Source organism: Stenella coeruleoalba (genome assembly GCF_951394435.1).
Source record: "Stenella coeruleoalba genome assembly, chromosome: 1".
Taxonomy (NCBI): domain Eukaryota; kingdom Metazoa; phylum Chordata; class Mammalia; order Artiodactyla; family Delphinidae; genus Stenella; species Stenella coeruleoalba.
In genome coordinates, this window is record NC_137169.1 from 117,264,230 (window position 1) to 117,292,078 (window position 27,849).

Consider the following 27,849-nt stretch of genomic DNA (forward strand, 5'->3'; position numbering starts at 1 on the left):
AAAATCTACAAACAAAAAATGCTGGAGTGGGTGTGGAGAAAAGGGAACCCTCTTGCACTGTTGGTGGGAATGTAAATTGATACAGCCACTATGGAGAACAGTATGAAGGTTCCTTTAAAAACTGGAAATAGAATTACCATATGACCCAGCAATCCCACTACTGGGCATATACCCAGAGAAAACCATAATTCAAAAAGACACATGCACACCAGTGTTCATTGCAGCACTATTTACAATAATCAGGTCATGGAAGCAATGCAAACGCCCATTGACAGACGAATGGATAAAGAAGATTTTGTACATATATACAATGGAATATTACTCAGCCATAAAAAGGAATGAAATTGGGTCATTTGTAGAGACGTGGATGGACCTAGAGATGTCATACAGAGTGATGTAAGTCAGAAAGAGAAAAACAAATATCATATATTAATACATATATGTGGAATCTAGAAAAATGGTACAGATGAACAAGTTTGCAAGGCAGAAATAGAGACACAGATGTAGAGAACAAACATATGGACACCAAGGTGGGAAAATGGGGTGGGGGGAGGGTGGTGGTGGTGATGGTGGGATGAATTGGGTGATTGGATTGACATATATACACTAATATGTATAAAATCAATAACAAGTAAGAAGCTGCTGTATAAAAAAATAATAAAATTAAAAAAAGAAAGTCAGGATATCAATTTTAATATGATAAAATAAAATTAAAGGCATAAATTAATTTTTTAAATTAATTTATTTTATGGCTGCATTGGGTCTTCATTGCTGCACGCAGGCTTTCTCTAGTTGCAGAGAGTGGGGGCTACTCTTCGTTTCGGTAAGCAGGCTTCTCATCACAGTGGCTTCTCTTGTTGTAGAGCATGAGCTGTAGGCATGCGGGTTTCCATAGTTGTGGCTTGCGGGCTATAGAGCGCAGGCTCAGTAGTTGTGGAGCACAGGTTTAGTTGCTCTGTGGGATGTGAGATCTTCCCGGATCAGAGCTTGAACCCGTGTCCCCTACATCGGCAGGTGGATTCTTAACCACTGCACCACCAGGGAAGTCCCTAAAAGCATAAATTTATGAGACAAAAAGAAACCCTTCATAAAAGAAAGATATTAAGATGATGAAATAATTATAAAAAGATACACACCTAAAAATATAACCTCAAAATAGTTAAAACAAGAATGGCAGAACTATGAAGACAAATCTGTACAACTATTGTAATTAGAAAGCTAAACTCTATTATATATTGGGTTAAAATGAGAGACTTATTTCTCTTTGATAGGTCAAATAAATGAAAAATAAGAAAATATATAAAAGTTTGGTTTATATGATCTATAATCTTGAATACATTGGCGGCAGTGGTGAAGAAAGTGAGCTTTAAAATTGGTAGAAAAATCCATTTCTTCCAAACAAATGTAACGTTCACATATACTAGGTCATCAAGGAAACCTCATCAAGTCAAACTATCTATCTAACTTTAATGCTGTATAGTTTGGAATCTGTACTAAAGTGAAAACTAAAGTACTGTACATGTTTGAAAAGAATTACAAACTATTACATTCTCTTTGGATTGAAAAGGGCATTTTTACAGGGATTAAAAATACTTTGATCTGAACAGCAATAAATACCATGTTAAAATTTGTGGGGTACAGCTAAAGTAGTACTATGAGATAAATTCATAGCTTTAAGTATATTAGAAAACAATAAATATTGAAAATAAGCCAAATAAGCTCAAAAATGAGAATAAAAGTCAATGAAATAGAGAATAGCAATCTAAAAACAATAACAAAAAAAAATAAAGCTAAAAGCTGACTTTGAAAGGACCATTTAAGATGAATAAAATTGATTAGTAAAAAGAGTAAGATGCAAATAAGATACAGAGTGAAGAAGGAGATATGATGACTGTCACAACATATTCTTAAAAATAATAAAATAGTATTATTAACTATATGCTAATACTTTATAAAACTTAGACAAAATGGATAAATTCTTGGAAAAATAATACCAAATTTGGCAAAATAATTGAATAAACCAATATGCATTAAAGAGAGTAATAAGCAAGTTCTTTTGCTGAACAAACCAGTCATAATAAAAATTATATGTTTAATTCCCTCTCATCAGACTCTGTTTTAAAAAACATATATTTGTAAATAGATTTCCCCATTAAAGTCTTTATTGTTGTTCTTCTTCCTATGGGACCAACTATAGCTCACATGAGAGCTCTGGGGGAGAAATTCTTAAAATAAATTTGGAGTTCAAAATCAAATTTTAACATGTGTGAGATATAATGCATGTGTCTGACACTTAATAAAATTCTCTAAATTTTGTAAAAAAAAAAAAAAAAGATATTTAAATAGTAATAAAAGATACCTTCTCCTTCTTCACCAGAACTTCAAACTCAGTTTTACAAGAGAGTATTAATGAGCTTTCAAGCAACAGATAATCCTTACCTTACAAAGCTGCTGCAAAAAAATAGAAAAAAGAGAAGGACTCCTTAATTCACTTTATATCGATCTGGTTAGTATAACCATGGTTCAGCAAATTATAGTTCTGTTTGGTTTATGAGTTTTAATGCAAAAATCTTAAATGAAATACTAACTTACTGAATCCAACAGTCTATTAAAAATAATGTAACATGATCAAGTTAAGCAATGCAAGGATGGTATAATATTAGAAATTTAATTAATGTAATTTACCTCTATAATGGAATGAAGATTAAAGGAATGTGTCTATCTCAGTAGATACAGAAACAAATCATTTAATAAATTTCAAAACATTTCTGATAAAAACTAAAATAGCCTTCTTAAAGGCTGCAACAAACATTGTGCTTAAATGGGGAAATTTCTAAGCATTTCATATAATATGGGAACAACATAAGAATACCCACCTTCATGGCTAGTATTTAATGTATACCGGAGGTCCTAGCCAACCAATTAAACATAGAAAATAAATAAGATGTATAATTGATGAAAGGGAGGAGAACAAAATTCTATCATTTATAGCTGACAAAATCATTTACATGGAATTTACAATCTAATTTACAATAGAATCAACAGATAAACCAGTAGATCTAATCAGAGCATAAACAGTTTGCTACTGCTGTAGTCTACAGGGAACTCTACTCAATGCTCTGTGGTGACCTAAATAGGAAGGAAATCCAAAAAAGAGGGGATATATGTATACATATAGCTGATTTGCTTTGCTGTACAGCTGAAACTAACACAACACTGTAAAACAACTATACCCCAGTTTAAAAAAAAATAAAGGGAAACCTCAAATCAAAAGAAAAAAAAGAAATGTAATAAAATATATGACTTAAATTTATAACAACTAAAAATAGTTAGCAATTAAACTAACAGAATATACAAGACTTCTGTAATGAAAACTTATGATTGCATTAAAGACCAAAAAAGATGGCCTGACAAAATAGATGTAGCATGTTTATGCATGGGAAAACATCACAAGAATATCAGTTCTCCCCTAATTACTGTACAAATTCATGGCAACTTTACACAAAATTCCAGGAAGATGTTTTGAGAAACTTATTTATTCTAAAATGTATGTGGAGGAATCAAGGTCCACAAACAGCTAAATTGGTTTTAAAACATAAGAGAGAGTGCTTATCCTACCAGACAATTAAAAGCCAGAGTATTAGAACAGTTGTGATATAAAGGAGATGCCATAAGTCAGAGGGGGGAAAATGAATTATTAAGCGGGTTGAAATCAGAAAACCACTTAAATATATATGGAAAAATACAAAGCTGGATTCTTACCTCTCACTATGAACAAAGGTTAACCCCAGATTAATCATTTATTCAATAAATATTTATTGAGCATCTACTATGGGTGATGGACTTTTCTAGACACTGGATATATGCCAGTGAAAAAGGCAAAAGTCCTTGCCATCTTTAAAACCCTAACTGCAGAGTGTAAAAGTATAAAGTCAGTAGAAGAAAATGTAGGATAATTTTTTTTTTCCACGATCTTGGAGTGGGGAAGGGCTTGTAAAACAAGGATCAAAAAGCACAAAGCATAAGGCAAAAAAAGCACTTAATGGGCTTGATTACATCATAATTAAATCTGATTACACTTTATGACCCACGCATATAATCCGGGGGAAGTCTCTTACACTTGCATAAAGAGACTTGCTCAAGGTTGCTCATCACAGTGTTGTTCCTGATAGCAGGGAGTTGGAACCAACTTAGATATCTCTATCTCTAGAGGGAAGAAAAATGTGGTGGATGCACGCTGTGGAATACCATGCATCAGTTAGAGGAACTGGGTTGGATGTACACTCAACAATATGGAATAGAACTAAACATACTATTGAGTGAAAAAAAGTAATAACAGAATGGGAGCAATAGCACCATATCATGCAGGTAAATATAAAAGATATATAGAGTCACAACCAATTCTGTATATTCTACAAGGGTGCATACATACCAAGGGCACGTATCAAATAGTACAGAGCTGGTTCCATTGAAATGGGAATTAGGGATGAAGGGAAGAAAAATGAAATAAAACAAGAGTCTTGTATGGTTTGATGGTGGTAATGAGTTATGAACAAAGGAATGTGATTACTCTCCATACCTAAGTCACTTGGACCGCAGCAGAGGGAGGACTGTTTGGATGTAGGATAGCTCCAGTGGGTTCAGAGTTCTTTCTTATATTTGGCTAAAACTGCCCTCCTATAAACACCCAGCCATTGGTCTGAGTTCCGCTGTCTGGCATTGTACCCAGTGAATCTTCAGGCTCTTTCACAGAACAGCACTTCAAACACTTGGAACGACTGCTTTAGTTTAAGTTTTCCCTCATCCAGTCCCGCATACTCAGAACTTTCAGCTGTTCTTCATATGACCTGTTCAGGCTCTTCTAAATTTCAGGGAACTATAGCATGACATCCACATTAGCTATGAAATGTGGCTTGCTCGTTTGAAAACTATGCTGAAAACCCACTGGGACCAAGCATCGTGTAAGGTGCTACGCATAGATGCTCAGAAAAAAGGAGATCACTTCCATGAGAGTTATCACTTCCATGAGAGTCTTGAATTAACAGTCATGTTCTACTGGATTTTGAAATGTATAAAGTTCAAACAAATCTCTGCTATCCAGAATAAGTGGCCACATTTTATGTATATTGATTTATTCAGTCATTTATTTAAGAAATAGTCACTGAATATATTTTCTGTGCCAAGGCTTGCTGCAGGCTCTGACAACTGGAACATGCTTCTTTGTACCATGCAGAAAGGATCAAAGACCCAGGACCCTGGAGAGCAGGTTTGCTGTGGTGTCCTTTACCGAACCAACCAGAAGGATTTGGCCCCCTCAGCTCTCTGAATATGGCTACAGTGCACTTCTTCTCTACTATGGTTTGCTGTGACCCAAAAGTCAGAACGGCTCGTGCTTTGGGGTTCCAGCCACAATGTCTGCTCGTGTTTCCTAGAGATCTAAGTTCCTCTCTTTAATAACTTTAAAAGGTAAGGCTAGTGGGGTGAAATGAATCACTACGGTTTGAAGATGGGTGATAGAATGGGCATAGAATTCGGTACATTCCACACTAATCAGGTCTTAACTCTGCTGGGGCATTGTGTACCCTTCTGCTTAGCCACTTGTTTTATAGATGAAGAAACAGAGAAAGAGGAAGAGGTTGGTCTGCAGTCACAGAGCCAGGACTGGAACTCAGGCTCCTAACTAGCAGCCAGCGCTCTCTCTTCGCTCCCCTCTGGTCACGTGGTTGAAAGGGGGACATCAACTGTGATGTAGTGGTGGCACCTTTAACAAGTCAAGGAGAATAGGTTCAGGCTGTCCTATTGCAAGAAAGAAGAGTGAGAGGGGAAAAGGGGTTTCGAAGCTGCTCAAGGTATATGCACGGGAGGCGGGGCAGGGGGAGTGATTTCTCTGAGACTGGTGGACAGTCACTCACACCAGGAGAGTCTAAATTGTCCGCTAGAGTTTGGCCTTACAGACCTACACCTGCAGGAGAAGCAGGGTCACTGGTGAGAGCTATCAGCCCACCTCTTCTATAAGTGCTTTGTCCAGTCTCCTTATCTTCAAGGCAAGACAGCCACATAATCGCTGTTACTGTTCTCTGGGGAAAAAAAAGCAGAAGACCAGCCATGAGGCTCAACACCCAGGAGTCACACTGACCCACACCAGTCAAGGGAAAGACTTCTCCCCAGGCAGAGGGCGATCTTGATGCCACATCAAAGTGACACCTTCAAGGGCTGGGGTACCACAGGGAGCTCTCCTGGCAAAAGAGGGGGTCTGTTTATAAGTCGAACATCAGAGTTTCCAGGACCAGATGCCTCCACTCACCAGCAGAACACCTGCGCCTTCCTCAGAGTGAGAACACCTAAGGCTTGTTCTAAGGAGGCCAAGGGAAAGGGAGGAAGAAGATGAGCTAATGGGAGGAAGTTCCCACTTCGGGAGCTGAGGATTTGGGAGCTTGCTCTGCCAAGGCTGGCCAAGCATGGACAACTGGTACGGCGAGACTCTCACCCAGTTCTTGGGGACGAACTCTAAAGGGTTCTCCTGTTGGAATTTGTGGTTATTTTATCATCGCTGAGACAAATACTACCGCCACCCCAAGCATCCTGAGCAACCCATCTGGGTTTGCCTGAGGACTGCAGCACAGGTACATCCCTGGGCTTCTACTCTGCCCCGTTTTATTCTTCTACGTGCTGTGGAGCGTTCAGGGAAGACCGAACCATGCTTTAAGACCTAGTTGGGAACAGGAACCACACCTTCAAACTCTATAAGTTATGGTAGAAAATGGCCGTGGGACTACATCTGCAGCTGAACCTATAGGAAGCGGGTGCATGGGTCGCTTCTTCTCTGGGTGCACACTCCTCTATGTGGGGGAAGGGGGACAGAAAATGGTAGAGGAGGGTTTTGGGGTTTTTTTTTCCCATAATTAAAAAGCCACGCTTAGTCTTGTTGGGGATGTGAGAAGTTTGCTCTGGCAGTCTAAAGGGAAACTTTGCTATAGACAGAGTACAATGGGTGTGGGGTGATTGCAGGCTCCCCAGAACTCTCTGTCCTCCGCCCTTCTCCCTAGCTAGCACTTCTGGTCCCATCCCCATCACCTACCCACTGATGACTGAAATCCCTTTCATGGGGCTATCACCACACATCCCACCTTGAGAAGACAGGGTTAAACTGTAAATGTCTCAGGAAGTCTGAGTTAAATTCGAACTACGTTGTAACTGACAGATGCTAGATTCTCTTCTGAGAGCAGACTTGCAGGGATGTAAGCAAGAGTAGCTGCTTGGGATATGATCTGGATTCTCCTCACTCAGATTTACGGACCATCTCTCCTTTTCCACCATGGCTTAATAACTTTTGGGGTGTATCTGAAATAATTATTCCCCTAACACTATATAAATGAATGCTTAGCAAATATTGAGCAAAATGTAACAGGATGAGGCTTGGGGAGAGGGTTGAAGCAATTTTCTCATTTGAAAATTCTGCTTGTTGGCCATCTATTCCCAAACCTGTGTTGTTTGCACAAGGTCACAGAATGAGTCTGAAGTCAGCTCTTGGAGAATGTTCAGGAGCCACTCTTCCTCCCCGGGCTGTCCAAGCACAGAGAGCTCTATGTGTTTGCCACCTCCAGGAGCTCGAAGTCACCACTTCCCAACAAAATGGAAAGTGCTCTTCATAGGATGAAGCTTTTTAAAGCTAACATCCTAGAAAGGGGCAATTATCTGTATCGGTTCTGCAAAGTAGCCCAGTGGTGGAAATGGGACTAAGGTTCCTGTCTGGCACCCGTGTGAAAGTTTTTTTACCATAAATACCATCCAGCTGTATCTTCGATCTTCTCCATCTCAGGGAGGGACAGGTTCTCTTTATTGGCCTTAAAAGGTGAACCACCAGCCCTTGATCTGGTTTTTCAAACTTGGAGATCAGTTCCTCTAGGTTTGGAAAGGTCTGTCTTTGAGCGCCTTCCACCGTCTGCAAAAATGCAAGATCACTCATCATTGTGCAATTGTGTGTGAAAGATGACACTTCTCAAAACAGTGGTTTTCAGGGCTGCCGCTGAGCGGTGAATTGAAAACAGGTGGCCGACACTTGTGTGGGAGCTCACACCATACGCAATAACCAGAAACCCTCCTTTTTAAAATGGAATTCTGACTTGAGCTACTCTGAATAAAGAAGATGAACAATCAAAGGTCCCCACCTCAGTCTGCAGTATCGAATGAGCCCCCATTCTTGGCAATTTGGGGACAGTTCTTGTAGGTACACTGTGGAGGGTACCCATCTAAGAGCTTATGTCAGAGTGAGGGGGACTAATACGGGAGGACTTCTGATGGGAAATGCAAAATATGCAACTTACATACTTGATGAATTCAGACTCTCCAGGAGAGCAAAACAAGACAAAAAGTCCCGATTTAAATTGAAAATGGGAATGTCAACATGACTCAGGTAAATTGTGAATAGTTGTTTTCTCTTTACCACCTACAAACCAAGTACAATTTTCTAATATAATCTTATAGAAATAATTTTAAAACACAAGAGCTTCCTTGGCTCTTATGTATTTGATTTTCTTAATGATCACTGTGGTTCTCTTAGGGCCACAGTGTTGGTCTACAGAGGAGTGGTGACAGGAAGGCTCTGTGACCTGGGGTGTAGTTAACCTCCATGACAGAGATGCAGGCTGACATGGAAGAGGGCTCTACGAAAGGCTGTCACTTCAGCCCAAGGTAGCATCCAGCACAGGCCCTGATACAGAGCTGCTGTATGAAATGCCCCTCTGTGTCAATGAAATGCCCCTCTGTGTCTGTTATAACCGACTTGGATGCCTCTCTGTTTTGTTCAGACAAGAGACAAAATGGGGTATTAAGGAATTATCCAGAATTTCCCAAAATATGCACAACAAAGAAATAAATGTTTTAAAATAGGTTGCTTTCAAAGCTGCAAAAATATTTTTTAAATTTCCATATATAACCTTCACCCATACCCCAAATGTTAAAATTTTATTTGCCTTTCATTCTCTCTCTTTCTAAATATATATGTGTGTGTATATATGTATACATATATGTATTCTTTTTTAAAAAAAATTATGAGAGTAAGTTGCTGACATGATATCCCTTTGACCCTAAATACTTCATATTTCCTAAAAAGCAAGAACATTACATATCCACACTAAAATGAGGAAATTAATCGTTTGTTTTTTTTTCAGGTACATTTCTAACTAAATGAACAGACCTGACCAAAGACAGTTTAGAATATCAATGGCCATTATAGGGAACTTTTTTTTAAACATCTTTATTGGAGTATAATTGCTTTACAATGGTGTGCTAGTTTCTGCTGTATAACAAAGTGAAGCAACTATACATATACATATATCCCCATATCTCCTCCCTTTTGTGTCTCCCTCCAACCCTCCCTATGAGGAAATTAATCTTGATGCAATACTATTACTAATCTACAGACCTGATGCAGATTTTGTCAATTGCCTCAATAATGTCCTTTGTGGCAAAAGAAAAATTACATATATGTGTGTGTGTGTGTCTGGGGATCATTGTATATTCTAATCTCTTTCAGACAGTCACAGTGAACTTTAGCATATTAAAGATTCTGAGAAATCCTGCAGTAAAGAAGTCTGCTTAACATTTATGCAAGTGTTTCAGAAAGATTAGTTCAGGAGTCTATGTTAGTAATTAAAGATTCAATGACATTTATTATACTCTATTTCCTACCAGAGAAGTAACTTCAAAAAAAAAAAAAAAAAAGGTTTTTCTGCTTAGCTCTCAGTAAACCAGAAGCATTAAAGAAATCCCTAAATTGCCAGTTGACTGATGCTCCCCTTTGCATTTTCATACAGCTATGGTGTCCCCGAATGTCGACTTCTTAAACATTCGGACCTCTCCCCACCTTCCCTTTCCACTCATCCTGTTCGTTGTTTAGTCTTATAATTTGACGGTAGTCTTATATGGAGTTCAGGTTGGTATATTTGACCCCTGGAGGAACTTTGTGCCTCTACACTTTTGAACAACAGCCTTGTTTTTCTTGAAAATGGAACCCAACTCTAGTGCATTCCTATTTCTCTGAAAGAAAGACAAGGTAAACTACTGATCTGATTCTAACTCTCCGCAGTGCTTCCCTGTTTAGAATGCCTCTTCATGGCATCTCAGGTTCGAGAGATGTTCTCAGGTTTTACTCCCCCCAGCTTGTGTTGTTTTTGTTATAGGAGTTCTTGTATGTTCTTACCTGTATATTGTAATACCCATGTTTCTCTTTGAAGATTCGGTATGTGTAGACCAACTTTTTAAACCTGTGGAAAGATGACTGTGTGAATCACAATGTTCTTATATGCAAATCCAGGTAATATCTACCACTGTATTTTGTGTGCAATGGCTTTGTCAATCTTGGATCCCAAAAAGAAACTGATCATTTTCAGACCTTCTCATCTGTGGGAATTTGAAAGAGAGGTTTTAAAATGGAGACCTTTATTCTATGGTGGAAGTCTGGGCTGTAGCAAAGAGAATAAGGAGAGAAATTTTACAGTTTCCATTGTCTTGGTATTTCTCTCTAGTTTTTTCACTTAGCCCTAAGTTGATACAACATACAAAACACCATCAAGCCATTCCTGTGTTGTTTATTAAGTGACAGGTCATTGACCTCATTAGAGATAGTTAATGTAACTAAAATAGAGAAGGTTGGGAATTTTGTGCAAGGAAGTGATGTATTGTGCTCTTTTTCCTCACTGGAACAGGAGCCACTGGGTAAGTAATCTAACTAGAATTTAGATAACAGACTCAATTGAGCAATTTCCAAAACAGGAAATAGCATACATTACCATATTTCCTCAATTCCAAGATGTCATCAATTGTAGGATACAGTCAATTTAGTAGTAGCTTTTGAGGAGAAAAATGCATACATTAAATGTCTCTATCAACTGTTAACTATGTTCTGATTCCAAAGAAATATTAAAATGTAAAAAATGAGGATAAAAAACATTGACATGAAGTTCAAATTATCTGACTGATCACTCCTCACCCCTTCACTTGCACCCATGCCAAAGAATCAGATGACCCATCTTTTGACTGAATTGGGAAGGCAGATAGCTATAGCTTTAAGGTACAGGAGACGTCATTGCTGATCGTCTGGTGGCTTTGACAATGGACTTCAAATCCCAATCCTTTTTGTGGGGTTTCCTGAGGCCAGAAGAAGCTAGTGGGTGTCTTTAAATCACATGACAAGCAACAAAAAGTTTTCACATGAATCCTTGTCTATATGTGACAAATTAAAGTATTCCACAGTCTGGGAAGAGGTCTCACAAGTGTCTTTTCACAGAAGTATTATTCAAATCGGGATCCAAACAAGGTCCATACATTGCTTTTGGTTGCTCACGTGGTTTCTTGAAACTCAACTATCATATAGCCTAAGTTAAATTCTTAAATAAATGACTTTATGTTTAATTACATTGTTGTATTATCAGCCTAAGAAAATCTTTACTAGAGGAGTTTGAAAGAATAAAACAAATGGAGGTTCTATATTAATTAATCCAAAAGCCATATACCTCAAGTTAGAAAGACTGACATTGCTCAAATATAGTCTTATTCTTTGCAAAGTATTTTTAATGAAATAAGCCACATTGCAGTGATGCTTTACAAGAAATTGATTTACTGAACTTGTGATACCTATATGCATTTATTTTGGAATGTTTACCCCCAAAAATGCTGTAAGAGATTACAGAGCAGTGAGATTAGTATCCACTTTATACAATTGCAATATTATTGGGTCGACATAAAGACTTATTGTAATGCCTCCTATTCTAATTATTATTTTATAGATGCCACTTATAAAACTTTTAAAAGATACATGATTTTTCAGTGTGCATTTACACTCAAGGCAGTTATAAAGACCATGTTTCCCCTGGGCCTTCGGCCCCTGTCACCACGGTGACGAGGGAGCCCCTCTTTATCCCCCAACACTCACAGTCTTGTCTCTACCCTCTGCCTGGAATCCACTGGGCTAATCTCATCATGCCCTTTATCCCTGTTTGTTAGTCATTGCAAAAAGCCCAGTCTCTCAGGATATCTTTTCTCCTGTTTTCTAATCCTACAAGGCTCTGTACAGCCTGTATTGTGTCCTCTCCCCAGCTCCTGAAATCCTTCCTTGTGTTCTCTAGCACTCAAGGTCTGCCATCATCAAAGTCTCCTATGTCTTCAACCTATTCTCTAATCATCCCTGTCACCTTCTCATTCTGAGGGAAACCTGGCTCTGTCTCACGGACACTGCTTCCCCGGGACCCCACTAAAAGGCTGCTGCTCTCTCCTCACTGCGGGCCTGGAGGGGAGGCCCGTGTTCCTGCTTTTGCAGCTCTTCAATGTTGTCTCCTGTCTCCAAACCCTCAGCTTTGAGCTTCATGTAGATTATATCACCTCCTACCCAATCAAGATGTCACTATGCTGACAGCTCCTCAGCTCTGTGTTACTGCGACTCGTTTCTCCAGGATTTAGCTCCTAGCTCACTGTCACTGTCTTCAGTACTATTCCTGACTAAATTGTTGGCAATTTCAATTCACATGTAGATTATCCTTTAACATCCCAATTTCTCAGTTCCTCTAATTCCTCTCCTTCAATAATCTTGTCTTCCACCTACATCGCCTTCTCACTCCCATGTTCATAACCGGGACTGGCTACATAATTTGTGGGGCCCATAGAAAAAATGAAAATTTAACACCCCTCTTAAAAAATTACTAGGAATTTTGAGATGGTGACAGCAGAACAGTAAACCAAGTGCAGGGCCCTCTGAGTGTAGGGCCTTTGGTGGCTGCATAAGGTTGCATGCCACGAAGACAGCCCCACTCATAACTTTGACCTTGTAATTGCCAATATGGGCAACCCTCTCATAATGTGAATTTCATGCATCCCACTCTCTTTCTCCTGCTTCCCGTCTTTCCAGATCCCTTCCGCAAGGGATTCCCTTGACCCGATAGACTTTCCAATCCATTGATCCTACCACTTTTCAGTGTTCTCACTCACGTGTCTTCACTCCCTTCTTTACCCAGTTTAGATTGCTTGTCAACCATTACAATCACTCCCTTCAACTCCTTTATCATCGTTCACTTTATTTCCTTAATTAGCAGAATCCTGATTAAGCCCAAATCTCTACAGCTGTATGTGGCTGGGAGACACAGCCGTGTTCACTGTTCTTTCTTTAAATGACCACAAACCTCAAGTAGGCTCTTAATGCCTCCAGGTGACCATTGATTTTCCTATTCTCCTCAACAATGATTCTACACCATTTCCTTTCTTCTTAAACCTTCAACGTCTCATTCTTAACTGATGATTTCACCAAAAAGATTAAAACAATCAGAAGAGAATCTCCAGATTCCCATCACCATAATAGCATAATAGCATCTACACGCATAGACTCTGCCTTTATTACCGTGGTTGAACTTTGCATGCTGCTCTGCAAAGCTAATCCCTCTTATTTCCACTGGTTGCCATCTGCTTTCATCTATTCAAGGACATAATTCTAGCAATTTTTCCTCTCTCTCTGATGTCATTATTATTCTTTACAAAACAGCCAGGGTGCTCCTTTTAAAAACTGTGAGTCAGATCATGTCACTCCTCTGCATAAATATCTGGTCTAGTCAATTTTGAAAAAGAAAAACCTGGTGTGTGTGTGTGTGTGTGCGCACTCAGTGCGGTGCTTCTGTCTTAACAAGTCTTATGTCTTCTTATAAAGCTATAATTAAGATAGTGAGAGTGAAGTAAGTCAGAAAGAGAAAAACAAGTACTGTATGCTAACTCATGTATATGGAATCTAAAAAAAAACAGTACTGATGAACCTAGTGGCAGGGCAGGAATAAAGATGCAGACATAGAGAATGGACTTGAGGACGCGGGGAGCGGGGAAGGGAAGTTGGGGCGAAGTGAGAGTAGCATTGACATATATACACTACCAAATGTAAAATAGATAGCCAGGGGACCTTCAAGATGGCGGAGGAGTAAGATGTGGATATCACCTTCCTCCCCACAAATATAACAAAAATACATCTACATGTGGAACAGCTCCTACAGAACACCTACTGAACGCTGGCAGAAGACCTCCGACTTCCCAAAAGGCAAGAAAATCCCCACATACTTGGGTAGGGCAAAAGAAAAAAGAAAAAACAGAGATAAAGGAATAAGGATGGGAGGGAGCTGTGAAGTAGGAAAAGTTTCCACATAATAGGAAGCCCCTTCACTGGTGGAGACAGGGGATGGGCGGCGGGGGGAAGCTTCAGAGCCACAGAGGAGAGCAAAGCAACAGGAGTGCAGAGGGCAAAGCGGAGAGCTTCCCTCACAGAGGATCAGAGCCAACCAGCACTCACCAGCCTGAGAGGCTTTTCTGCTTACCTGCTGGGGTGGGCGGGGGCTGCGAGCTGAGGCTCAGGCTTCAGAGGTGAGATCCCAGGGAGAGGGCTGGGGTTGGCTGCATGAACACAGCCTGAAGGGGGCTAGTGTGCCACAGCTAGCCAGGAGAGAGTCTGGGAAAAAGTGTGGACCTGCCTAAGAGCCAAGAGACCATTGTTTCGGGGTGCATGAGGAGAGGGGATGCAGAGCACCACCTAAACGAGCTCCAGAGACGGGCGTGAGCTGAAGCTATCAGCTCGGACCCCAGAGACAGGAATGAAATGCTAAGGCTGCTGCTGCAGCCACCAAGAAGCCTGTGTGCAAGCACAGGTCACTATCCATACCCCCCCCAGGAGCCTGAGCAACAAACCACTGCCAGAGTTCTGTGATCCAGGGACTGGTTCCCCGGGAGAACACATGGTGTGCCTCAGGCTGTTGCAATGTCACACCAGCCTCTGCCACCGCAGGCTCGCCCCACATTCCAATAATAACTACCGTACCCCTCCCTCCCCCCAGCCTGAGTGAGCAAGAGCCCCCTAATCAGCCTCTGCTTTAACCCTGTACTCTCTGGGTGGGAACAGATGCCTGAGGGTAACCTACATGCGGAGGTGGGGCTAAAACCAAAGCTGAACCCCAGGAGCTATGCGAACAAAGATGAGAAAGGGAAATTTTTCCATGCAGCCTCTGGAGCAGCGGATTAAATCCCCACAATCAATTTGATGTACCTGGTATCTGTGGAATACATGAATAGACAATGAATCGTCCCAAAATTGAGGCGGTGGACTTTGGAAGAAAGTGTGGGGTTTGGGGTTTGCTGTCTGCAACTGATTTGTTTCTGATCTTTATGTTTATCTTAGTATAGTTTTTAGCGCTTGTTATTGTTGGTGGATTTGTTTATTGGTTTGGTTGCTCTTTTCTTTTTTAAAAATTATTATTTAAAAAAATTTTTATTTTAATAATTTTTAAATTTATTATTAATTTTCCTTCTTTTTTTCTCTCTCTTCTGAGCCATGTGGCTGACAGGGTCTTGGTGCACTGGCCTGGTGTCAGGCCTGAGCCTCTGAGGTGGGAGAGCCAAGTTCAGGACACTGGGCCACCAGAGACCTCCTGCCCATCGGCGAGAGCTGTCCCAGAAATCTCCGTCTCAATGTTAACACCCAGCTCCACCTAATGGCCAGCAAGCTCCAGTGCTGGACTTCCCATGCCAAACAACTAGCAGGACAGGAACGCAGCCCCACCCATTGGCAGAGAGGCTGCCTAAAATCATACTAACTTCACAGACAACCCAAAACACACCACTGGATGTGGCCCTGCCCACCAGAAAGACAAGATCCAGCCCCACCCACCAGAACGCAGGTACCAGTCCCCTCCACCAGGAAGCCTACACAACCCACTGAACAAACCTCACCCACTGGGGGCAGACACCAAAACAACAGGAATTACGAACATGCAGCCTGAGAAATGGAGACCCTAAACACAGTAAGTTAAACAAAATGAGAAGACAGAGAAATATGCAGCAGATGAAGGAGCAAGGTAAAAACCCACCAGACCAAACAAATGAAGAGGAAATAGGCAGTCTACCTGAAAAAGAATTCAGAGTAATGATAATAAAGATGATCCAAAATCTTGGAAATAGAATAGACAAAATGCAAGAAATGTTTAACAAGGACATGGCAGAACTAAAGATCAAACAAACAGTGATGAACAACACAACAAATGAAATTAAAAATTCTCTAGAAGGAACGAATAACAGAATAACTGAGGAAGAAGAACAGATAAGTGACCTGGAAGATAAAATACTGAAAATAACTACCACAAGGCAGAATAAAGAAAAAAAAGAATGAAAAGAATTGAGGACAGTCTCAGAGACCTCTTGGACTGCATTAAATGTACAAACATTCAAATTACAGGGGTCTCAGAAGAAGAAGAGAGAAGGAAAGCATCTGAGAAAATATTTAAAGAGATTATAGTTGAAAACCTCCCTAACATGGGACAAGAAATAGTCAATCAAGTACAGGAAGTGCAGAGAGTCCCATACAGGATAAATCCAAGGAGAAAAACGCCAAGACACATATTAATCAAACTATCAAAAATTAAATACAAAGAAAACATATTAAAAGCAGCAAGGGAAAAGCAACAAATAACATACAAGGGAATCCCCATAAAGTTAACAGCTGATCTTTCAGCAGAAACTGCAAGCCAGAAGGGAGTGGCAGGACATATTTAAAGTGATGAAGGAGAAAAACCTACAACCAAGATTACTCTACCCAGCAGGATCTCATTCAGATTCAACGGAGAAACTAAAACCTTTACTAACAAGCAAAAGTTAAGAGAATCCAGCACCACCAGACCAGGTTGCATCAAATGTTAGAGGAATTTCTCTAGGCAGGAAACACAAGAGAAGGAAAAGACCTATGAAAACAAACCTAAAACAATTATGAAAATGGTAATAGGAATGTACATATCGATAATTACCTAAATGTGAATGGATTAAATGCTCCAACCAAAAGACATAGACTGGCTGAAAGGATACAGAAACAAGCCCCATATATATGCTGTCTACAAGAGACCCACTTCAGACTTAGGACACATACAGACTGAAAATGAGGGGATGAAAAAAGATATTCCATGCCATTGGAAATCAAAAGAAAGCTGGAGTAGCAATTCTCATATCAGACAAAATAGACTTTAAATAAAGATTACTACAAGAGACAAAGAAGGACACTACATAATGATCAAGGGATCAATTCAAGAAGAATATATAACAATTGTAAATATTTATGCACTCAGTATAGGGGTGCCTCAGTACATAAGGCAAATGCTAACAGCCATAAAAGGGGAAATCAACAGTAATACAGTTAGTGGGGGACTTTAACACCCCAATTTCACCAATGGACAAATCATCCAAAATGAAAATAAATACGGAAACACAAACTTTAAATGACACATTGAACAAGATATACTTAATTGATATTTATAGGACATTCCATCCAAAACAACAGAATACACTTTCTTCTCAAGTGCTCATGGAACATTCTCCAGGATAGATCATATCTTGGGTCACAAATCAAGCCTTGGTAAATTTAAGAAAATTGAAATCGTATCAAGTATCTTTTCCGACCACAACACTATGAGACTAGATATCAATTACAGGTAAAAAACTGTAAAAAATACAAACATACGGAGGCTAAACAGTACGCTACTAAATAAGAGCATATTTTTATCAAGAGATCACTGAAGAAATCAAAGAGAAAATTTAAAAAATACCTAGAAACAGACAATGAAAACACAATGACCCAAAACCTATGGGATGCAGCAAAAGCAGTTCTAAGAGGGAAGTTTATAGCAATACAATCGTAACTTAAGAAACAAGAAAAATCTCAAATAAACAACCTAACCTTACACCTAAAGCAATTAGAGAAAGAACAACAACAAAAAAAACCCCAAAGTTAGCAGAAGGAAAGAAATCATAAAGATCAGATCAGAAATAAATGAAAAAGGAATGAAGGGCACAATAGCAAAGATCAGTAAAACTAAAAGCTGGTTCTCTGAGAAGATAAACAAAATTGATAATCCATTAGTCAGACTCATCAAGAAGAAAAGGGAGAAGACTCATCAACAGAATTAGAAATGAAAAAGAAGTAACAACTGACACTGCAGAAATACAAAGGATCATGAGAGATTACTACAAGCAACTCTATGCCAATAAAATGGGCAACCTGGAAGAAATGGACAAATTCTTAGAAAAGCACAATGTTCTGAGACTGAACCAGGAAGAAATAGAAAATATCAACAGACCAATCACAAGCATTGAAATTGAAACTGTGATTAAAAATCTTCAAACAAACAAAAGCCCAGGACCAGATAACTTCACAGGTGAATTCTATCAAACATATAGAGAAGAGCTAACACCTATCCTTCTCAAACTCTTCCAATTTATAGCAGAGGGAGGAACACTCCCAAACTCATTCTATGAGGCCACCATCACCCTGATACCAAAACCAGACAAAGATGTCACAAAAAAAGAAAACTATCAGCATTGATGAAAATAGATGCAAAAATCCTCAACAAAATAATAGCAAGCAGAAGCCAACAGCACATTAAAAGGATTATATACCATGATCAAGTGGGATTTATCTCAGGGATGCAAGGATTCTTCAATATACGCAAATCAATCAATATGATACACCATATCAACAAATTGAAGGATAAAAAGCATATGATCATCTCAATAGATGCAGAAAAAGCTTTTGACAAATTTCAACACCAATTTATAGTAAACACTCTCCAGAAAATGGGCATAAAGGGAACCTACCTCAACATCATAAAGGCCATATATGACAGACCCACAGCCAACATTGTTCTCAATGGTGAAAAAGAGAAATCATTTCCTCTAAGATCAAGAACAAGACAAGGTTGCTCACTCTCACTGCTGTTATTCAACATAGTTTTGGAAGTTTTAGCCACAGCAATCAGAGAAGAAAAAGAAGTAAAAGGAATCCAAATCAGAAAAGAAGAAGTAAAACTGTCACTGTTTGCAGATGGCATGATACTATACATAGAGAATCCTAAAGATGCTACCAGAAAACTACTAGAGCTAATCAATGAATTTGGTGAAGTAGCAGGAGACAAAATTAATGCACAGAAATCTCTTGCATTCCTATACATTAACAACAAAATACCAGAAAGAGAAATTAAGGAAACAATCCCATTTACTATTGCAACAAAAAGAATAAAATACCTAGGAATAAACCTACCTAAGGAGACAAAAGCCCTGTATGCAGAAAACTATGAGACACTGATGAAAGAAATTAAAGATAATACAAATGGAGAGATATACCATGTTCTTGGATTGGAAGAATCAACATTGTGAAAATGACTCTACTACCCAATGCAATCTACAGATTCAATGCAATCCCTATCAAACTACCAATGGCATTTTTCACAGAACTAGAACAAAAAATTTCACAATTTGTATGGAAACACAAAAGACCCTGAATAACGAAAGCAATCTAGAGAAAGAAAAATGGAGCTGGAGGAATCGGACTCCGTGACTTCAGACTATACTACAAAGCTACAGTAATCAAGGCAGTATGGTACTGGCACAAAAATACAAATATAGATCAATGGAACAGGCTAGAAAACCCAGAGATAAAACTACACACATATGGTCACCTTTTCTTTGATAAAGGGGGCAAGAATATACAATGGAGAAAAGACAGCCTCTTCAGTAATTTGTGCTGGGAAAACTGGACAGCTACATGTAAAAGAATGAAATTAGAACATTCCCTAACATTGTATACAAAAATAGACTCCAGGGCTTCCCTGGTGGCACAGTGGTTGAGAGTCCGCCTGCCGATGCAGGGGACATGGGTTCGTGCCCCGGTCCAGGAGGATCCCACATGCCACGGAGTGGCTGGGTCCATGAGCCATGGCCCCTGAGCCTGCGTGTCCGGAGCTTGTGCTCCACAATGGGAGAGGCCACAACAGTGAGAGGCCTGTGTATGGCAAAAAAAAGAAAAAAAAAAGAAAAAAAAATAGACTCCAAATGGATTAAAGACCTAAATGTAAGGCCAGACACTATCAAACTCTTAGAGGAAAACATAGGCAGAACACTCTATGACATAAATCACAGCAAGATCCTTTTTGACCCACCTCCTAGAGAAATGGAAATAAAAACGAAAACTAACAAATGTGACCTAGTGAAACTTAAAAGTTTTGCATAGCAAAGGAAACCATAAACAAGATGAAAAGACATCCCTGAGAATGGGAGAAAATATTTGCAAATGAAACAACTGACAAAGGATTAATCTCCAAAATATACAAGCAGCTCATGCAGCTCAATATGAAAAAAACAAACAACCCAATCCAAAAATGGGCAGAAGACCTAAATAAACATTTTTTCAAAGAAGATATACAGATTGCCAACAAACACATGAAAGGATGCTCAACATCACTAATCTTTAGAGAAATGCAAATCAAAACTAATGAGGTATCACCCTCACACAGGTCAGAATGGCCATCATCAAAAAATCTTCAAACAATAAATGCTGAAGAGGGTGTGGAGAAAAGGGAGACTTCTTACACTATTGATGGGAATGTAAATTGATATAGCCACTATGGGGAACAGTATGGAGATTCCTTAAAAAACTAAAAATAGAACTAGCATATGACCCAGCAATCCCACTACTGGGCATATACCCTGAGAAGACCATAATTCAAAAAGAGTCATGTAACAAAATGTTCACTGAAGCACTATTTACAATAGCCAGGACATGGAAGCAACCTAAGTGTCCATTGACAGATGAATGGATAAAGAAGATGTGGCACATATATACAATGGAATATTACTCAGCCATAAAAAGAAACCAAATTGAGTTATTTGTAGTGAGGTGGATGGACCTAGAGTCTGTCATACAGAGTGAATTATGTCAGAAAGAGAAAAACAAATACCGTATGCTAACACATTTATATGGAATCTAAAAAACAAGACAGCTCTGACGAACATTGGGGCAGGACAGGAATAAAGATGCTTACGTAGAGAATGGACTTGAGGACACGAAGAAGGGGAAAGGTAAGGTGGAACGAAGTGAGAGAGTAGCATTTACATATATACATTACCAAATGTAAAATAGATAGCTAGTGGGAAGCAGTTGTATCCCACAGGGAGATCAGCTTGGTGCTTTGTGACCACCTAGAGGGGTGGGATAGGGTGGATGGGAGGGAGTCTCAAGAGGGAGGGGATATGGGGATATATGTATGCATATGGCTGATTCACTTTGTTGTACAGCAGAAACTAACACAGCATTATGAAGCAATTATACTCCAATAAATATGTATTAAAAAAAAAGATAGGAACTGGCTCTCGAGTCAAGAAGACATTAATGGACTAAAATAGCCCAGAAACAGACCCATATATGTATAAAAACTTGATATAGGACAGAGCTGGCATAGCAGATGAATGAGAAAGGGATAGACTGTTTTTTAAATGATAATGGTAATGTTTTTATGTGTAAACAAATAAAATTGGATTCCTGCTTCACACTCTAATTGAAGATCCAATTATGAAAAAACAAAACACTAAGCTTGGGAGAAATGTAAGTGACCGACTTAATGACCCTGAGTTAAGGAAGGAGTTCTTAAATCACAAAAAGTACAAGCCAAAAGATAAGATTAATAAACTCACTATATTAAAATTAAAACTTCTATTTATCAAAATATACTATTAACAAAGTGAAGAAGTCTGCAAGTTGGGAGAAGATAATTGCAACCCTAATATATTGATAAAATGGGAACATTAATGTACAATAAGAAAAAGACAAGTACAATGGCCAGTAAACATATGAAAAGGTGCTTCACTTCACTAACAATCAGGGAAATAGAAATGAAACCACATTAGATATAATTTCATACCAGATTGGCAACGATGTAAGAGGTAACTAAGTCAAAATATTGGCTGTGATTTGGAGCTATACAAGGTTTTATATACTATTAATTGGGGTATAATTAGATACGAATATCTTGGAGAACAATTTGGCAAAATTTAGTAAAGTTGAAATGTGTATAATCCATGAGCCCAAGTGTCTACTCTTTCGGATTGGCACTATTGAAACAAAACTGACAATGCCAGTATTTTATTACTTATTACAAAACAAAGATCAGTGAAACTATGTATTTATTACATTTAAATATACTTTAAAAATAAGTATATTATAAAGTACAAATAAAAGTGCAAATTAATGAAAAATGCATATTTTCTAATATGAACTATTATTAGATTAACTTAATCAAAATACAGTATTCAAAAATAACACATACTCTCTAAAACTTACTAAATTATAATTAATAATGAAAGTTTAAAGTAAAATAGCTTTTTTAGTGCAATTTTGAGATTAAAGATAAAAGAACAAGGGAGGGAGGGAGAGGGAGGAAGGCGGGGAGGAAGGGGTATCAGTGGTGTCATCACTGAGTTCTGAGGGGTTTTGGTGCAAATTTTTCCATCTGTTGGAAAAGTTCTATCTGTTTACACTAGTTGGGAAATGCTAAAGATGTAAGAATAGGCTAAGTAAATCTTTTCCTATGATTTGTTGATCTTCAGCAAACATCTCTTGTTCTGCAACTTTGAAAAAAATCTATTATGAACATTTTGGCTCTTTGTGGGAGCTGATATCTCTTTACTGAAAACAAGCTACAGAGTTTGTTATTTAAGCCTTTAGTAATCACAGTGGTTAACTTTCTAGATTCCAGATGCTTACTGACTGCTCTGAAACAGCCTTTATCCAAACACAAAAGCAAAACAATTAAACAGATAAAAAGTGCCCACCACTAAGTATTTGTTATTTTTGCCAACAACCTCACTTCTTTTGAAGTACACTATTTTGTGGTAAAGGCTATGTTTTAATTCTCTAATAATTCTCTTTTAGAGTGGTTTTACTTTTTTCAATATTCAAGAAAATTTTTATGTTTTTCAAAAAACAGACCTAAAATGAATATAGTCTTAAAATTTGTATCCCTGATTTTCCCCCTGTGTTTTTAAGAGTATGGAATGGGGGATGGGGTGACTTCAGGCTGATTCTCATGGGGAGAGAAGAGGAATGTTGGGTAGATGGGGTTTAATCGGTGCATGTATTCCTGTCTTAACAGGTCTCAAGTGATAATCAATATCACAAGAACCTCACTATGTACATACTACATACCTCGATAACCAGCCACATGCCACCTCTGCCACCCAGGCTTTGCTCAAAGACTTGGCAGAGAAAGGCAGCTGAATTGATTCAAGGCACCTAGTGCATCAGGTAAGGCACCCTGGGGTGGGGCATTCCATCAGGGGGAAAGGAGGGGAACCTTTGGAAAAAGTAGTCCATTACTATCGAAACATACTTATCATACCGAATTTTAATTATCCATTTCCTCATCTGTATTTCATACTCGGGCCAGAATCATGTCTGTTTTGTTCACTCTAACACCACTGTCAATCTTACAATACATTCTCAATAACTGTTTGCTGAGTTGCATTGAATTATCTTAATAAGAAATGTGCCAAGTGTGTATGAAAAATCTTACCAAGAGACATAAATGAACAAAATAAAAGGAGGTGGAATGTTTTTGAATGGAAAGACTGACTACTGTGAAAATATGAACACTTACCAAATTATATTTTAATTTGTATTTCTACCTCCAACCTGGCCCTGAACTCCAGACTCATTTTTTCTACCTAACATTAACTACTTAACATTAACTACTTAACATCTCCTCTTGGATGTTAGATATTTCAAACTTAACGTGGCCAGAACAGTGTCTCTTACATACGAACAAGTTCTGTACTGAGAGCACGTTCATAAGTCCAATTTGTTTGTAAGTCCAATTTGTTCGTAAGTCCAACAAAGTTAGCCTAGGTACCCAACTAACAGAATTGGCTATACAGTACTGTACTGTAATAAGTTTATAATACTTTTCACACAAATAATACATAACAAGCAAACAAACAAAACTTTTTAATCTTACAGTACAGTACCTTGAAAAGTACAGTAGTACAGTACAATTGCTGGCTTCCAGGGGCTGGCATCGAGTGAACAGGCAAGAAGAGTTACTGACTGGAGGAGGGAGAGGGGGTGGGAGATGGTAGAGCTGAAGGATCGTCAGCAGTAGGAGACAGAGGACAAGCTGCAGTTTCACTCATGCCTGACGTTGATGGCACAGGTTCTGGTTCCTTGCTGGATTCAATTCTATCTACCCTCTTGGAAAAAACGATCCAGTGATGTCTGGGTAGCTCTTTTTTTCTCACCATAGATGACACGGTGGCACTGGATTGCATTCTGAATGGCTGCTGCAACCTTCGTGTACCATTCTACGTTCAGTTCCTATGCCTCAAAAACTAACAGTGCCTCCTCAAATAAAGAAAATCCCCTTGCCATTTTCTGTGTCGTGAATCTCTCCTTAGCAGTACCACCTACATCACCGCTGCTTTTATGCTTGCTACCAGACATCCTGGGCTTGAAATAAAGATACTGTACTACTGTACTCTATATAGTACTGTACAGTAAAGTACACAAAAGCACAACCACTTGTAGAGGATGCACACATGTGGCAAGGTACGCCAGACATGTGAACTAACTTACGTGATTGGACATGCCAACGCATGTTTGCATCTTTGAAAGTTCACAACTTGAAGGTTCTTATGTAGGGGACTTACTGTACTAGTATATACATGTGCCGGATATTTTCTGTATCTCCAGATCCTCTTTCTAACTTTCCCCACTCTGCTCTGTGCTCTGACCTCTATGGACTCCCTTGCTCTCAGGTCTCTGATTGGGTTCAGTCAGTGGGAGACACATATATAAAGAGTATACACAGAAATGGATATTAGGATGTTAAACCAAGAAGGATAAAGTAGCTGATTTACTTTGTTATACAGCAGAAATTAACACACCATTGTAAAGCAATTATACTCCAATAAAGATGTTTAAAAAAAAAGAGTATATACAGAAATGGATATTAGGATGTTAAACCAAGACGGATAAAATAGAAGATTTGTTGGCTGAATTCATAAATAAAGGCACACTCACCCAGGATTCGGAATTAATGTGCTAGCTCACGCACTGGGGAGTGACATAAACATTCTGCTAGACTGGTTAATTGAAGCATGGATTTAATGGTGGCTCACATTCAATGGAGATCAAAATGCCAAAACTTCCCTGGAATTCTATAGAGAAAGGAATCTGAAAACTCAGGGAGATGGGAATATTATAATAAATCTATTAATGCAAACCGTCTAGTTATACCTCACCCCCCTTCAAGGTGTCTGAAGGTCAGCACCTTCATGATGAACTAAAAAATAAATTATGAGGAGAGAACCAGCATCTTTGAAAACTGTATCTCTGTACTGTAAGCTGGAGTTGACAGTGGGAAATCCTGAAATGGTTGGGTGCCCTGATTTTAGTGGAAATAATGGGATCGAGGAATAGTAGAGGTTAGGTGTTAGCACTCAATGAGAGACAAAGACGGCACAATTATCATAAGCCAGAGGGATGTAACAGTGTAAGAGCAATTTGCTGTACAGGGATCTGTGGTGATGTTTAATTGATTCACTGGATTCCAAAGCATAGAATGATGGACAGCCTAAAGTTCTGTTGGATATAAAGTAAGCAGAGAACTTCTAGGTCTTGTGGCACAACACTGACTTGAGTCACAGAGTAGGGATTCTTGGATGTCTTACCCAATCTACAGATTTAATCCAGTTGACAGGCTCAGATCCCTTTTATTGAGAGTGGTGTTGGGTTTCTGGATTGCTTTAAGGAAGGAATGTGACCACACTTCCCCAAGCCTTTTCCAGAAGAACGTACAACATTTACTAGGGGCACTGTGTACTGGGAAAAGGAAAAATACCCAATATTTTTTAGGGTTATTTGATATTGGCTCTGAACTGACACTAATTTTTGGAGACTCAAATGTTCCCATGATCCAGCAGTCAGAGGTAGAACTCATGGGAGTCAGGTGATAGAAGAAATCTTAGCCCGAGTCTACTTCAAGTGGATCCAGTGGGACCACGGGACCATCCTATGGTTATTTCCCCAGTTCCAGAATGCACTTACAGACTTAGGAATTGTCAAAATCTTTTCATTTGTTCTTTGAATCATAGAATGAGGACTATTGTAGTGGGAAGGACAAAACAGAAGCTCCTATAACTGGTTTCATCTGCCAAGACAGTAAACTAAAGCAATTTCACATCCCTGGAAGAGATTTCTATACTAAGGGCACCATCAAATCATGAAATGTACGGTGTGTTGATTCCTACCACATTCTCATTTGACTGACCTATTGGCCAGTGCAAACACCAGATATATCTTGAAGAATGACTATGGATTATTACAACCTTAATCAAAGGTTATTGTATTTTCAACTGCAGTTCCAGATGTGCATATTTTTGTGGATAAAATAATCACAGATCTGGCATCTAGATCTAGGAAAAGCTTTGCTGTAGATCAAACAAAAGCAATTTATCTAATTATCTAGCTAAAATTCCTAATAGCAAAGTAGTCAGAACCAGTTGCCTTCATTTGATAAGAATAAGAGTACACAATCATGGCCTTATCACACAGATGTGTCAGTTCTCTTTCTGTGGCATAATATAACAGAAGGACATTGATTATATTAATATCCTGTAAAATATGATGTTGGTTCATTTCTGGGTCTGGTTCTATTGATTAACATTTCTCCTCTTTATGGATTGTAATTCCTGCCTCTATTCATACTTGGCAAATTTTGTTTTTGTTGTTTTTAGGCCGCACCATGCAACATGTGGGATCTTAGTTCCCCAACCAGGGATCGAACCCTTGCCCCCTGCATTGGGAGCATGCAGTCTTAACCACTGGACCATGAGGAAAGTCCCCATACCTGGTAAATTTTGATTTGATGCCAGAAGTAGCAAATTTTATCTTTATGGTGCTGGATATTCTCATTTTCCTATAAAGATTCTTGAACATTTTTCTAGGGTGCAGTTAAGCTACTTGGAAATAGTTCAATCTTTTGGAGACTTGTTTTAAATATTTTTTAGGTGATACAAGAGCAGCCTTTAGTTCAGAGCTAATTCTATCCCACTACTGAATCAGTATGCTTCTGATTATTCTAACTGAGGTCCATGAATTATAAAATTTTCTACTCTGGTGAGAATACAAACTATTTCCAGACCAGCGTGAGCTCCAGAGATTGTTCCTCTGGCTTTTAGGGTGATTTTTTTTACCGAGCCTGGTTATTTACCTCATGCACATGAGCTATTCAATACTAAGCTGAAGATTCAAGGAACCCCTCTGCAGATCCCAGGAGCTCTTTCTTAGTGTATCTTTTCTTCTGTGTTCTCACCCCCATAAACTCTAGGCACCTTGGCCTTCCTGGACTCCTAGCTCTATTTCATCAACTTAGGGAGACATAAGGCTCTACCTTGGTAGACAAGGACATATATACAGTTGTTATTATCTCAGATGTTCAAGAATCTAGAGAAAAGGAGCTTGCTAAGTAGAAACATGGATGATATTAAAGAAACACCCAAATTAAACTTCTAGAGATAAAAACTACATTGTGTAAAACGAAGAATTCACTGGATGGGATTAGCAGCAAATTTCACATTACAGCAGACAGAAATTAGTGAACTTGAAGACAAAGCAATAGAAACTATACAAAATGAAAATCAGAGAGAAAAAAAGACTGAAAAAAATAAACAGAGAACCTGTAAAATGTGGAACAACTTTGGGTAGCCTAATATACCTGTAATTAAATTCCCTGAGTGGGAACAAAACTATTTAAAGAAACAGCAGACAAAAATTTTCTGAGTTTGATGAAAATTATAAACCCACATGTACAAAAAATTAAATGCACCCCAAACTCAAGAAACACAAAGAAAATTACACAAAGGTACATCACAATCAAATTGCCTAAAACCAATGATATAGAGAAAATCTCAAAAACAATTGAAGAAAAAAAATACATACCTACAGAAGAACAAATATAAGGACGG

General features: G+C 38.7%; 1 protein-coding gene across 2 annotated transcripts in view; it reads right to left on the minus strand.

The window, feature by feature from the left end:
- Positions 1–757: 757 nt before the first annotated feature.
- SH2D1B (SH2 domain containing 1B) overlaps positions 758–27,849 on the minus strand; it is a 37,028-nt gene continuing 9,936 nt past the window's right edge. Inside the window, exons 2-5 of one of the 2 annotated variants that reach the window (XM_079924096.1) lie at positions 10,202–10,265; positions 7,786–7,942; positions 6,005–6,077; positions 758–1,049 (exon numbers count right to left, since the gene is read on the minus strand). In XM_079924096.1, the coding sequence (XP_079780222.1) occupies positions 6,040–6,077; positions 7,786–7,942; positions 10,202–10,265 (259 nt within the window). In that variant the 3' untranslated portion in view covers positions 758–1,049; positions 6,005–6,039. Of the gene's footprint in view, positions 1,050–6,004; positions 6,078–7,580; positions 7,943–10,201; positions 10,266–27,849 lie in introns of those variants that run through there. The other variant, XM_079924095.1, reaches the window with a different exon arrangement.